At 43.6% G+C, this 15,127-nt stretch overlaps 1 protein-coding gene across 7 annotated transcripts in view; it reads left to right on the top strand.

The window, feature by feature from the left end:
- The window catches only part of aak1b (AP2 associated kinase 1b), a 151,338-nt gene that overhangs the window by 88,718 nt on the left and 47,493 nt on the right, over positions 1-15,127 (top strand). For 6 of the 7 annotated variants that reach the window (XM_063056987.1, XM_063056986.1, XM_063056991.1 and 3 more), the window contains exons 12-15: positions 6,584-6,814; positions 7,841-8,064; positions 9,128-9,285; positions 14,778-14,891. In XM_063056987.1, the coding sequence (XP_062913057.1) occupies positions 6,584-6,814; positions 7,841-8,064; positions 9,128-9,285; positions 14,778-14,891 (727 nt within the window). The remainder of the gene's footprint in view (positions 1-6,583; positions 6,815-7,840; positions 8,065-9,127; positions 9,286-14,777; positions 14,892-15,127) is intronic. The other variant, XM_063056988.1, reaches the window with a different exon arrangement.

The following is a 15,127-nucleotide window of genomic DNA, read 5'->3' as shown; positions in this document are numbered from 1 at the left end:
ATTATAAGCCATTTAGCTTGGCTTCAATGGTTGGCAAGATGTTAGAGTACATTATTAAGGATGAGTTGTCAGGGTAATAGGAGGCACTTAATAAAATAGGCAGAAATTAGAATGGCTTCCTTAAAGGGGAAATCTTGCCTGAGAAATCTGTTGGAATTCTTTGAAAAAATAACAGACAGGATAGACAAAGGAGAGTCAGTGGGTGTAGTTGACCTAGATTTTCAGAAGGCCTTTGACACAGTGCAACACATGGGTCTGCTAAACAAGATAAGAGCCCATGATATTACAGGAAAGATACAAGCATGCACAGAAGATTGGTTTACTGATAGGGGCAGAGTAGAAATAAAGGGGACCTTTTCTGATTGGCTGCCAGTAACTAATGGTGTTCTGCCGAGATAGGTAAAGAGTCAGGTTGTGATGAGGAAGTAGTGAGTTTGCAGAAGGACTGGAAAGATTAGAAACATGGGCAAAAGAGTGGCAGATGAGATTTGGTGTGAGGAAGTTTATTGTCCTGCACTTTAGTGGTAGTGTTACATACCCCGTAACTGGGTTGCCAAACCAGCAGAAATGGATCACTCAGTTGGAGTGTGGATTACTAGAACTAAGAAAGTTTTATTAAAGAAACAAGCAACACAGTACTCTAATCAAAAGGATAATAAATTCAACAGTTCAGCAATGATAAACACACATGTACACAGAATTAAGATAACAGGATCAATCAAGCGCTATCATTGTCTAGGAGTAAATGACCAGTTTCAAAGTGACGCAAAGTTCAGTTCAGTTCTCAGTAATCGCTGCCGTGGGGGGATGGACAGTGTTGGGGAAGGAGAGAGAGAGCAAAACGAATGAATATTCAAAAACGGCTTCCACGCAGACCTTCGCAGTCAGCTTTCAGGCGAGTCCTTTGTGATGTCATCTGAGGTCACCAACCGTGACTCCCTCCGTTTCCAGATACGATCGTTTCTCTGAGGTGAACCCGGCACCCAGGCAAGGGTGGACACACACCAGGTTCCCGCCGATCGTGCCTTTCCACCCTGTGCATCTATGGCCTGGTCCCGCAACCGGCTTTCCAAAACTTCCCACCGACTTGTGAGAGACGCACCGCTTCCAGGGTCTCGTTACCTCGGGTGTCGTGTGTGTCCTGCCTTAGCGAACCTGTCCCTTTTTATCCCCCTGCTGGGGTATCGCCTGTCCATCACTTCAAACAGTTCAGGGTTCAAAGGGGGAGCCGCTCTTGACAGCTCTCCTTCCGTTACTCTCTCCCGTCCCTTCATTAACATCTCCAAATGCTGCTCCATTGTTTTCCTTATCTCTCTCTCTCTCCTGAAGACAGGTGGCAGACTAACTGCTGATCCCACTGGTGCCAGCACAGGACAGCTAACATCTTTATCTATGTGTATTCTTGTCACACTTCCCCCCCTTTTAGGATTTTTACCGGGGTAAAAATTACAAACATGAACACATTATTTGATACACACAAATACACATCTTTATCAGCTATTTGGCTAATACAGCGAATTTGAAGTTGTCAACACCTGACAGACAGTCAGCCATCACATTTTCTGTTCCTTTTATATGTGTTATTAATAATCCCTTAGACCAAGCTCCAACTTAGCAAACTTCATAGTGGCCAAAAACACTGATGAATTGCGATCAATGTAACCTCTCATTGGGTTTCGTCCCGGACCACAGTAACAAGGGTCGTCCCATTCCGACTTAGTTTTCTCTCGCAAGGGCTTAGTAGGAGGGGGAGGGGTAGTAACCGCAGAATTATTGCAAAACTTCCTACAGTACCCCACCATCTCCAAGAGCCTTCTGAGGGCCCTCTTGTCTGTCGGGGTTGGGATGTCAGAGATAGCCCGCACTTTAGCTTGCATCGCTGCCAGCTGCCCCTGTGTCACCACAATTCCCAGGTAAGTGACCTTCGTGTGGCCAAACTCATTTTTTTCAAGGTTCCCTATCAAGCTGGCTTCAGACAGCCGTATTACATCGCCAATACACACCTCTGTGTTCGTCAGCCCTTTCGTCACCGAATTACTCATTCTATAGGGGTGTTGCTCGCTAGGCTGACCTAGTGAAACAAGCACCACCCAACGTCCCAGTTCTTTGCATCGCCTCGGGACAATCAAACATACGTGTGTGAGTCGTCTAGTTACTTCTCCTAAAGAGTCGCTTTGTTCGGGGATTAAGGGAGAGACCTTATCAGCAGAGCTGGCCAAAACAATAGCCTTCTCCCATCTGGTCGATACCATACTCATCTTTTCGAAATGGTTTTTTTCTCTTATCAGGGGGACCCTAGCTTCATTGATTTTCGCGCTAACACCGACTAGGTTTGTTAGCATATCAAAAGCCTGTGACCGTCTCAGTTCGCGTCGGCCATAATCAATAACATCCTTCCTCCTGGGCAGCCGGTAAACCTCTTTCATGATTCCACCAACTGTTTCCTCCAGCACCGCAAAATGTCCACCGGGGGGTACCTTGTGGGCCAGGTTAAAAATCTCATCCCCATAACTTTTTTGCACCACCCCCCATTCCTCATCTGCGGGTACGGTACTTGTTCTCCCTTTCTTCCTTAGCACTACCTCCTCCACACAATAGCCTACTAGTTCCCTTGTTAATTCTGTGTCAGAGAGAGCTGTCTCTGCCAAAACCATCAGCCCCTCGTCTCGCTCCTGCGCCTGCACAAATTCTTTCCTGGCTAATGCTACGTCTGTCCCAGCTCCCTCACTACCTCTTGTCTCACTACACTCCTTCTTTTCACTTTCTACCCCCTTCTCGTACAAGGCTGGCAGAAACGTCTCAGCTAAATTTACTACCGCAGTCCCGTGATGAACCTGTGAGTCCATGGGCGGGGCCTCAATGCTGGCGGGCTGACCTGTCAATCTCACGGCTGGGATCACGATTCCCCCGGCAAGGTCATTACCAAGCAAGACTTCCATGCCTTTCATCGATAATTCGGACCTCACCCCGATCGTGACTAGTCCAGAGACCAGGTTGCTTTGTAAGTGTATCTGGTGCAAAGGCCTCTGTCCCTTCCCCAATACCTTTGACCTTGACCTCCCCAGTCTGGGTCTCTGAGCTAAACTCTAATACACTCTTCAGTATCAGTGACTGGCACGCTCCCGTGTCTCTCCAGATCCGCACTGGAACTGGTTTTAACCCCTCCTTCACCAAAACCAATCCGGCCGAGATAAACCTCTCGCGCCCTTACTGAACTTTGGCAGACCTGTCCAGTCCTAACGGTTCATTTACCAGCTCGATACAGCCAGTCAAAATCGCCGTTTTTCCTTTTCCCGTCTCCTTCTTTGGGGCAAAGCACCTGGACGCAAAGTGTCCGACTTTCCCGCAATTATAACAGATGACCCCAGGAGACCTCCTACCAGACTGCTCCCGGTCTACCTTATCCTTCTCACTAGTCCCCGGCTTACTTTCTGACTTTTCTGGCGGACTCTCCCCGCCGTCCTGACTACCCTTCTGGTAGCCTTTACTCAGGGCAAACTTCATTTTATGCGTCAACGCATACTCATCCGCTAACTTAGCAGTTGCGGCTAATGTGGCTGCCTCTTTCTCATCTAGGTAGGGTCTCATACCCTCAGGGACACAACCTTTAAACTGCTCAATCAGGATCAGCTGTAGCAGTCTGTCATAATCCCCCTCTACCCCCTTCGAGGTGCACCAATGCTCACAATATGTCTGCATCTCACGGGCAAACTCTAAATACGTGCTGTCCCACTGCTTCCTCGCATTCCGGAACCTCTGCTGGTATGCCTCCGGGACCAACTCATAAATCCTGAGGATGGCCTCTTTCACCACCTCATACCTCTGGGCATCTTCCGCAGACAAAGCTGAGTAAGCGTGTTGGGCTTTCCCTTTCAGTACACTCTGAAGCAAAACAGCCCACTTATCCCTCGGCCAGTCCTGACTGGTAGTAACTTTTTCGAAATGGAGAAAGTACCGATCTACGTCGGTATCGTCAAATGGGGGAACCAGCCTAACCTCCTGGGTCGCCCGGAACCCTCCACCTTGGTTCGGCACAGGCCCCTGCTCTGCCCTTATCCTTAACTTCTCCAACTCGAATTCCCTTTCCCTCTGTTTCTCCTCTCGCTCCAACTGTCTCTCTCTCTCTCCTGCCTTACTAACTCCTTCTGTTTCTCCTGCCTTTCTAACTGTTTCCCACCTTTCTAACTCTCTCTCTTTCTCCTGCCTTTCTAACTCTCTCTCTTTCTCCTGCCTTTCTAACTGTTTCTCTTTCTCCCGCCTTTCTAACTCTCTCTCTTTCTCTTCTCGCTCCAACTGCCGTACCCAGAACTTGTGCTCGAGTCTCAGTTTTTCAAGCTGCACCTGTACCGCGTCTCCAGCAGGTTTTTCAATAGACACCACCTCCATCTCGCCTTGGGGAAACACACCTTTAGATACATAGTGCTCTACGATAGCTCTGTGTATCTCTTCCCATTGTCGACTTCCCCTTAGCAAGATTCAACTGTTTGGCCACAGCTGCCAATTCCGATTTCCTGGCATCCTCTAATGTCTCCAAGGTCGGCGCCTTTATAAATTCCTCAGCCTCCATTTCTGCTGTTTGTCTTTTCTTTCTTTCGGGAATTTTGACCCAATCAATTTACTCCGTCCCAAATTTAGCGTTCAAAATCGCGGACGAGAACCCCACTTATGATATGTACCCCGTAACTGGGTTGCCAAACCAGCAGAAATGGATCACTCAGTTAGAGTCTGGATTACTAGAACTAAGAAAGTTTTATTAAAGAAACAAGCAACACAGTACTCTAATCAAAAGGATAATAAATGCAACAGTTCAGCAATGATAAACACACATGTACACAGAATTAAGATAACAGGATCAATCAAGCTCTATCATTGTCTAGGAGTAAATGACCAGTTTCAAAGTGACGCAAAGTTCAGTTCAATTTAGTTCAGTTCAGTTCAGTTTGCAGTAATCGCTGCCATGGGGGGATGGACAGTGTGGGGGAAGGAGAGAGAGAGCAAAACGAATGAATATTCAAAAACGGCTTCCACACAGACCTTCGCAGTCAGCTTTCGGGCGAGTCCTTTGTGATGTCATCTGATGTCACCAACCGTGACCCCCTCCGTTTCCAGATATGATCGTTTTTCTGTGGTGAACCCGGCACCCAGGCAAGGGTGGACACACACCAGGTTCCCGCCGATCGTGCCTTTCCACCCTGTGCGTCTATGGCCTGGTCCCGCAACCGGCCTTCCAAAACTTCCCACCGACTTGTGAGAGACGCACCACTTCCAGGGTCTCGTTACCTCGGGTGTCGTGTGTGTCCTGCCTTAGCAAACCTGTCCCTTTTTATCCCCCTGCTGGGGTATCGCCTGTCCATCACTTCAAACAGTTCAGGGTTCAAAGGGGGAGCCGCTCTTGACAGCTCTCCTTCCGTTACTCTCTCCCGTCCCTTCATTAACATCTCCAAATGCTGCTCCATTGTTTTCCTTATCTCTCTCTCTCCTGAAGACAAGTGGCAGACCAACTGCTGATCCCACTGGTGCCAGCACAGGACAGCTAACATCTTTATCTATGTGTATTCTTGTCACAGTAGGAATAAAGGTATGGACTATTTCCTAAATGGAATCAACCTCAGAAATTGTAGGTGCAAAGGGACTTGGAGAGGGCTCCCTAAAAGTTAACTTGCAGGTTGAGTCAGTAGTCAGAAAGGCAAATGCAATTTTAACTTTCATTTCAAGAACACTAAAATATAAAAGCAATGTAATGCTGAGACCGCATTTGGTGTATTTGAAGGAGTTTTGGGCCCCATTACTAAGAAGGGATGTAGTAGCATTGGAGAGGGTCCAGTGGAAGTTTATGAAAATGATCCCAGGAAGGAAAGGGTCACTGTTTGAGGAGTGTTTGATGGTTCTGGGCCTGTACTCACTGAAGAGAGGTGGGATGTCATTGAATATTGAAAGGCTACATTGAAATGTTGTGGAGAGGATGCTTCCAAAAGTGGGAGAGTCTAGGACCAGAGGGCGCAGCATCAGAACAGAAGGAAATCCTTTAGAACAGAGATGAGGGGGATTTTTTTTATAGTCTTGTTGTTTTACTTAGGCTGACAAAGTGTGTAATTAGAATAAATCGTTCCGTGATGATAGTGCTGCCTTTTGAAGCAGGCTAGTGCACCAAATACAAGGCTACCTCACCTTCACTTGGCCAACAACCCACTCATAATTTATGATATTACAAGCAAAAAGTCATCTTGTTCCTCTTTGCATACATCTGGCCTGCTGTGTTTACATAGAAATGACACGGCACTGCACACAATTGTATAAATCATTTAGAGATATTTTTGTTGTAATAATGCAATGATTAGTCACATCACTTTCCATTAACCCAGTGTACTTGCTGCAGACTTGTGCTTACCTTCTGCCCAAGTTTTCAGTGACATAATGTGATAAAGCACACTCATGGCGCCTGTATTTATACTGAGCAGTCAACATTTGGCAATGGTGAAATCCGATTTGTCAACGTTATTATTCTTTTTTATGATTTTATGTTTTATGTCATCTGTTCTTTCAATTGATTTTGAGTGTCTTATTTGCATGTGTTGGTGACCAGTACCACGCCATACAGCAAGCGCAGCAACAAGTCATGCAACATCAGATGATGCAGAATTTCTATCTCCAGCAACAGCAGCTTGCCACAGCCATGCAACAGATGCAGTATGTGAGCCAGCAGGCTGCTAATGTCCAGCAGCAGCTGACTGCAGCACACCTGCAACACACATCATTGCCCCCGCCGCAGCAGCAAGCTGCAGGTGCTCAAGCAGCCTCTCAGGAACAGGGAATGGTAAGAGTTTGCAAATTAAGTGTTTATCCCTTGTAACACATGAACATACAGTGACAACAAAGAGAGACTTGCCCTCTCTTGGTAGATGGATGGAGACTGTGACATTTCTCAAACCTGTAGCACAGCTGGTACAACTGCCCCCTTGTAGCTCCGGTAACCCAAGTTCAATCCAGACTTCCATGTTGTCCCTGGGGAGTTTGCACATTCTTCCTATGACCTTGAGGATTTCCTACAGGTTCTATGGTTCCCCCGCCCCCCATCCCAAAGAAAGCAGATTGTCAGGTTAATTGACCACTGTAAATTAGCCAGATACATATACAAGTGGTGAAAATTGGGGATGGTTGATGGATAAGTTGGAGAATAGGTTGCAGTGTAAACTAATGGGGAATTGGGATTGCTCCATGAGCCAGCGTCAACTTGATGGGGCAAGATTGCCTACTCCCATGTCAGAACGAAAGATGAGAATTTGCTGTTAGCCCAGACATTTGTGCAAATGTGAAAATTATGCCAAATTAGAGTTTTCTTTAAATCAAGCAATTTTGCTTATTCCTTCCCCTCTTTCATCAGTTTTCTTGTAAAGGCCACCGTTAAATTATTCCATTGAGCAAAGAGCATTCCAAAGAGTATTCAGCCTTCACCTTCACTCTGAAAAGGCCACAATATTAGCTAAGGCATTAATTTGCATTTCTTTGTGATAATGCGATTTCAGGTTGGATGGGAAATATGAGCAAGGCAATGAATACGCATCACAACTGCTTAGGCAAAGCTGTGTGGGCAACTTAGTGATTCCCACTCTTTCTCTTATTCTTAAAAACAAAAGGAGAAGTTGGAATAAAAATGTTTTATTCTGATTGTGTGAGAATAGCATGTGAGGAAATGTTTACTAGTTGCAATGCATTTGGAGAAATTATGATACTTATGATAAAAGTGTTCCCAAGCCCACATTTTGAGCTTGTGAGCATTTTGAAGAATTTGAGCTTGTTCCTGATCATGGACATAAATGAAGTTAACTGCTTTCCCTTGCAGACCCAGATCCAGCAGCAGCAGCAGCCGCCACAGGTGGCACCAAATCAGTCTCCGAAGATGGTGCCAATGTCTGTGACTCCTCCGTCATCCCCCAAGACTCAGCGGGCCGGGCACAGAAGGATTCTGAGTGATGTCACGTACAGCGCAGTATTTGGGGTTCCAGTCAGTAAATCAACCCAGCTCCTCGCTGCCGCTGCCGCAGAAGCTGGTTTAAACAAATCCAAGTAGGTTTAGCTTTTATTTAATGAATGATTATCGTCTGTGGCTTAATTACAATCAGTTGTCTGGCTGGAATTGCAATGAATTGTTTGGGATAAGCAGACAATGTAACCCTATAGGTGTATGGTTTCATTAAATTGTTTACCGACTTTGTTTATCTCTCCTCATGCTTTTTATTTTATCCCCATTAATTATTCCGCTGGCTTTTAAATTCGTCAAACTAAATCTCAGTTTCCTTCCATTTGGTAACACGTTACAAATTCCCCTCTCTTTAAGACCTGGAGCAAATGGCTTTTGTAGACATCAAGTGAAGGCACTGTTTAGAAGTGAAGTGTCTACTGTTGCATTGGTCAAAAAAAAATGGTTAGCATTTAAACATACCTCCAAGAAGTCCACAACCTTGTTGTGGTTTGGAGACCTGCATGCCTCAATGACCTGGAGAGCGATGTTGGCTGGAGTCAGAGCTTTATGCTTTAGCTTTTGGCAGGGTCACCCATGCCAAACAAGTAAGAGTGGTCCACTGGTCCTCCAGGATTGGGGGTTCAGCTCAGGGCTAACAATCCTGACTGGTAAAAGAAAAACTGTTAGGGAAACAGCGATGAAGAATCCTTCTACATCTGAGTGTGACGGTATTCCTGAGTCTCCACCCGAGACTTGCATGACTGACAGTGGTGAAAACCAATAGGAAGCTACTGACATGATGAAGGAAACCCAGAACACCGCAAGAGATGGAGGACCTTCACTGCTGTCCTAAATGGCAGTAAGTAAGTATTTAAACATTGGATCACTGCTACACAACCCATCTGACCCTCAAAATGGCTCCCTGCTTTCCCAGTCTTGCCTGTTCCAGTAATACTTAGGTCAATTGCTATCACAAATGTTTGGCATTTATCCCTGTATAGATTAGAAATTGAATGTTGATCCTCTGGTCTACCCAGCAATACATGGGAATCCATTTATCTACAAAGCCTTTGGATTGCTCTTAATTTAGTGAAATAAGTGATGAGTTTTTATTAAGTTTAAACCAGCCAGTGTAAGGCATTCACTGCATGACCCTTTTCCACTTAGGTCAGCTACAACAACTCCCTCAGGATCTCCCAGGACCTCCCAACAAAATGTGTATAATCCTCCTGACGTTTCCACCTGGAACCCTTTTGCTGACGACAATTTTTCCAAACTCACTGCAGAGGAGCTACTTAACAAGGACTTTGAAAAGCTCAAAGATAGTAAGTATAAATCTGAAAAATACTTCAGCACAAGACTAATGCACTCAACATAACTCTCTATCTTTTATTCTTTGATTGAAGCTTCTTCTCTACTGAACAAATTCTATTTTGAGGGTTAAATCTGCCTATACCTTTGAACAGTGGATGGTTTTGCATTTGATTAGCTTGGAAATAGCATACCAGGTGGTGTAAGATTCCACATATTACAGGCCCAATGAAACGCTGAGTTACAGAGGAAGCATTGAAGCTTTGACTGTTCACATATGAAACTGACATGTTAGGCTTCATAATAGACCCAAAAATTTTTAAGATAATGCAGATAAATTAACATCACTGTTCTGACAGTAGATAAAGAAAATTCACCTGATGAAATTAACTATTCAACCCTGAATTTTGAAAACATCCTCCCGACAGCATCGAGGATACGGCCGCATGAACTCAGTCCTTCTGTGAAGAGCGTTTGCCATACCGCATCCAAACGCCACTAACCTGGCTACCGACTGCCATCGATCCCATGGGCTCCGTGGAGACCGACCACTAACCTCCTCCGCATTCGCCCAGATGCTTCAATCTTCCTCGATGCTTCAAAATGGAGTCGACCATGCAAAAAATAGTGCAAAGACCAATAATGATGTTGTGTTCATGGGTCATGAACTGTTTAGAAATCTGATAGCAGTGGGAAAGAAGCTGTTCTTAAAATGTTGAGTGTGGATCTTCAAACTCCTCTATCTCCACCCTGATGGCAGTAAGGTAAAGCGAGCGTGTCCCAGAAGGTGAAGACCCTTAATGATGGCTGCCACCTTCTTGACGCACTAGCTCTTGAAGACATCCTCAACTGCGAGAAGGTTTGTGATTGTGATCAAACTGGCTAAGTCTACACTCCTCTGCTTCCTCATGCAATTCTGTGCTTTGGAGCCTGCGTACCAGGCTCTGATGCAACCTGTCAGAAGGCTCTCCATTCTGCAAATCTGTAGAAATGTGCAAGAATCCTTGAGGAAACTTGGTACATCACCAATGTCCTAATGAAATTGAAATTCTGATTTTCTAAGTGTAGCCTGGCTCTTGGCATCATTGCAAGAAGTGTTGCTGATGCAGTTTGAGCAATGCAGCAGTTGTTGATCCCTAACAATTCCCAATTGCATTGCTAAATTTAATTGAAAGTCTGGAACTCAACAGATTGATATTTTCCTTATGCAAGTCCCATAGTGCTCTTATTAAAAGATTGAGCTAGTTATGAATAAAAGCAAATTTTATAAATTGCCTGGCAGACGTACATACTCCCCTTAGCAATCCTTTAGCTGGTTGTTAACCGAAGCACATGCTATGGCGTTTCATACCACATGAGAGCAGCTATCAGAGATGAGCTTTGAAAACTAAACAAATGTAGGCAGAAAAGAAAAATAATCACAGACACTTTCTCAAAAAATTTGCTTTTCAATGTGTTAGTATTTTTAAGCAAGATGATTTTGATTTGTTTGATTGGAACAGATGTTGGAGAAGCATTTTCAGGGTGGTTTATTTTGGAGTCTGAATGAGGAGAGAAAGGTGGACTTAGGATGGGGGTAAGGAAAACCATTCCAGGTGATACAATGGTCAAATTGCATGCCTTTACTGGTGAAACAGAGCAAAAACTTAGTAAATCAGTTGTTACAGTGTACTACGGTATTAAACTTGAACAGCATGAAGGCTGTAGGACAGAACTACCAGTGTGACCTTGGGTAATAATGTCATTCCTTTCTTTGTCTTTAATTTTCTGATTGCCTATATTTACCTTCCGTACCCCCTCCCCGCCCCTAACTTTTTGAACATTCTTTGTATTACTCTTGTTGTTCCTGGCTTGTTCTATTTTTTGCTTAATAACATCAAAAGAGAACATACATTTTTAGTTCTTAAAGTAAGCTCTGTTTAACTAAATCAACAAATTGATCTTTAGCATGGATTATATGGAAAAAGAAATACACTCCCTATTCCAGCCTTCCTTTACCTGAATTTATTTTGTATCTTTGACTTTTTTTTATGTATAATTTTTATTGAGTTTTCAAATGATACATGAGAAAAAAAAATATCTACCCTCCCCCCTCCCCTTAACCCTCCCCCCTGATATATACTCCTACCTAAAAAAAGGAACTGCCTGAATATTGGAAGGTTTGCACATGCTCCATGGGATAAAAATAAATTTTATATATATTTGTTACTTTCCCCCAAGGAACCAAGATCTTCATCATCGGAGCTATAAATAAGGGCTCCAAATATTCAAAAAAGTTACATATTTATCTCTTAAAATCTAAAACATTACTTAGCTTCTCAACTCTCATAGTACCCTGGGGAATCTCTTTGAACTTCACCATGTTGCTATGTGTTTCCCTCCCAATCATCCAGGCAAAAAGAAAAAAAAGATAGATAAGATACAAAAAAACAAAATACCCCCCCCACTAATGTTGTGAATGAAAAGATACACAACACTACCCCCCTGCATTGTGTGGGTCGTGGCTATTGCCACACTTGCACACATGAATAACGCAGCGATTGGACAGTGTTTCTTTCAGCTCCCCCATAACAAAAAATTATTTATATATAGAAAAAAATTGATGTTATTATTCCCAGCTAATATTCCTCAAATTTTAACCTTCCTTCCCCTCCCCCATATTATTAATAATATATTTATATATTCATCCGCCTAAAAATTCAACAGGCCTAATCCTTGATCCAGTCTTCATCTTTAATCCATCTCGCTCCCCTAAATTTGTTCTTGTATCTGGTGAATATTCAAAGAATCTCACACAAACTCCTCCGCTTTCTGGTAATCGTCAAAAAATCTTTTTTCTCCACCAAGCAAGAAAATCTTCAAGGTTGCAGGATAATGCAATATAAATTGATAACCGTGATCCCATAGGGCTTTTTTCACTGGATTAAACTTCTTCCTTCTTTTCAAAAGTTCATAACTTATATCAGGGTAGAAAATTCTGTTGGATTATCTCCCTCTATACCTTCTTTAAGACCAACAATTTTAATGTTATTACGTCTACTAAAATTTTCCAACACGTCCACTTTCTCCAAGAGTCGATTTCTTTCCGTGTTCCAGACAAGCACGTTATTTTCTGTTTTTTCCACTCTATCGTTAATATGCTCGATTGTTCTTTCCATCTTCTGAAGTTTCTTATCCATTTTATCCTGTCTTTTCATAGCTTTATCATAGCACATCTTCACGTCTCTAAGCTCTGTTCTTAATTTTCTTAATTCAGCCATTAATTGCAATAAAGCCTCTCTTATGTCTCCATCGTCTCCTTTACTTCCAGTCTCTTCCAGTTCTTCCTCCTCTTCTTCATCTGTATTCTCTGCGATATCCAATTCTGACTCTGAGTCACTTTCATTTGCAGTGGCCGTCGGTTCTTGTAGTTTAAATTGTGTCGATTTGCGCATGTGCAATTCCGGCATCTTCTTCCGAGAGACCGCTACCACCGCCATTGCTCCCCGTTCTTCTACGCCAGAGATAAAATGCGTCTCCTCTGAAGGAGATCCAACCTGAATCCGAGGCTCCATCGCTGCAGTAGGCCCTTTTTTCTTCCCATCTCGCGGCGACTTCACAACGACAGACTTCTTCTGTTGCGGTTTACGAGGCATATCATAGAGTAGTCTTACGAAGTTTATAAGTAGTTTTCGGAAAGTATTTATTAACTTTACTTTGTTTAAACAGTACTTTGCTGATTTTTTACGGGAGAGCTGGATTTACACGTCTCAATCCTACGTCATCACGTGACACCCCCGTATCTTTGACTTTTTAAATTGGATGTAAAATTAGCCACAATCTATTATCTTCTATAAAGCTATCCTGTGATTAGTTGGTAAACAAATGATTCTTATTCTCATAACTTTTTTCCTTACCTTTTTGAAAAATTTGTGTAAAATACCATAACATATAGGAGCAAAAGTAGGCCATTCAGCCAATCATCTGCTCCGCCATTCAATCATGGGCTGATCCAATTCTTCCAGTCATCCCCATTCCCTTGCCTTTTCCCCATACCCTTTGATGCCCTGGCTAATTAAGAACCTATTTATCTCTGCCTTAAATGCACCCAACGACCTGGCCTCCACAGTCACTCGTAGCAACAAATTCCACAGATTTACCACCCTCTGAATAAAGTAATTTCTCCATATCTCTGTTATAAATGGATGTCCTTCAATCCTGAAGTCGTGCCCTCTTGTCCTAGACTCCCCTACCATGGGAAATAACTTTGCCATATCTAATCTGTTCAGGCCTTTTAACATCCGGAATGTCGCAGACCCGAAAAATAACCTACCAAATCATGTCAAATAACACATAAAACCTAAAATAACAGTAACATAAAGTAAAAGCCGAACTGATATGATAAATACACAGCCTATATAAAGTAGAAATACCTTTCCACAATCATTGCCGCACTGTTTTCCGTAGCGAAAATCTCACGCAAGCACTGTCGGCAGAAACACTCTCTGCAGTAACCTTTAAGCTATGAAGCTGCCAAATCATACCAAATAACGCATAAAAATACACAGCCTATATAAAGTAGAAATAATGTATGTACAGTGTAGTATCACTTACCAGAATTGGGAAGACAGCACCGAGCACACTGATGATGGTGTGTTAGGCTGAGTCGTCGGAGGTTGGGGTGGTGCAGTGGTCCCCAACCTCCGGGCAGCGAACCGATACCGATCCGTGGAGAATGCAGCAATCGGCAATTGCCTCTGATCTGGGCCGACATTTACGTGCCGGGCGGCACCTAATTAATTAGCTTGTTTATTTCGGCTTTTTTCTTAAAGATGTGCTGGGTGCATCCCGGCTACCGCTGCATTCTCCGCGGCAATGTATCGGTCCGCGGCCCGGGGGTTGGGGTGGTGGGACACTGGCGTGTCATCTCAACGTCTTCTGTTTTCATCAGGGCAGGCAGGTCATCTTCTTCATGTTCAGTTCACTTTTGGTCTGTTCGCTACTGCTTTCGGTTTCGATTGTTATCCTTTCCTCTTCCAATTGCATCAGCTCTTCATCTATCAGTTCTTAGTCATGGGATGCCAAAACCTCTTCAACATCATCTTCGTCAACTTCCACAAGCCAAACTCACTTTGTCCTTACTTCGTTGACCATGATCGAAACGCTTAATTATGTCTAGTTTTATGCTAAGTGTAACACCCTTACGAGCTCTTTTAGGCTTTTCCGATACCTTAGAACTCAACTTGCTAACGGCTGCTCACAGGCACATGTTTAAGCAATGCCGGCGAGGATGCAGTTCCGGGGGAGGAGCTTGGCTGCTCGGGGCACGCGCTGCTTTTTTTGCACACTGCCTTTTTTCGTAACAGCGAAAACACCTTCTGTTAGCGAAAACAGGTAACTAATGTAGGTCTTTCCTAACAGCAAGGTTTCGAAAAGCGGGGGACACCTGTATATCCTTTCTAAAACAAGGAGCCCAAAACTGTAAAAGATGGACAGCAATTTTTAAAAATTCTTTCTGAATTCACAGGTAAAGTTGAGAAGACAGATGCTACCACTGAGAGTCTAATGCCAGGGCTTCCATCTACTCAGGTCCAGGTGCAAGCAGATGCTTTTGGAATAGATCCCTTTGCCTCCGGGACAGGTTAGTTTGTAAGCGAATGCTTACTCTAGCAGTTTCACATTCTAAACTTGTACTGTGTTCTATGTTGAAAATGCAGGAAAGGCACTTGACAAAAGGTTTATGTTGGTTCAGGAATTCAGCATTTAGCAAATTCATAAAATTTGTATTTTGACCTCATTTTTGAAGTTATAAACATTGGTGCTGGCCTTGTGGGCTGATTGAATATGAATTGACTGTAAAATCAATGCAACTGGTTG

The sequence above is a fragment of the Mobula hypostoma genome, chromosome 8 (genome assembly GCF_963921235.1).
Source record: "Mobula hypostoma chromosome 8, sMobHyp1.1, whole genome shotgun sequence".
NCBI lineage: Eukaryota > Metazoa > Chordata > Chondrichthyes > Myliobatiformes > Myliobatidae > Mobula > Mobula hypostoma.
Note: the sequence above shows the minus strand (reverse complement) of the source record. Positions and strands in the feature narration are given on the sequence as shown.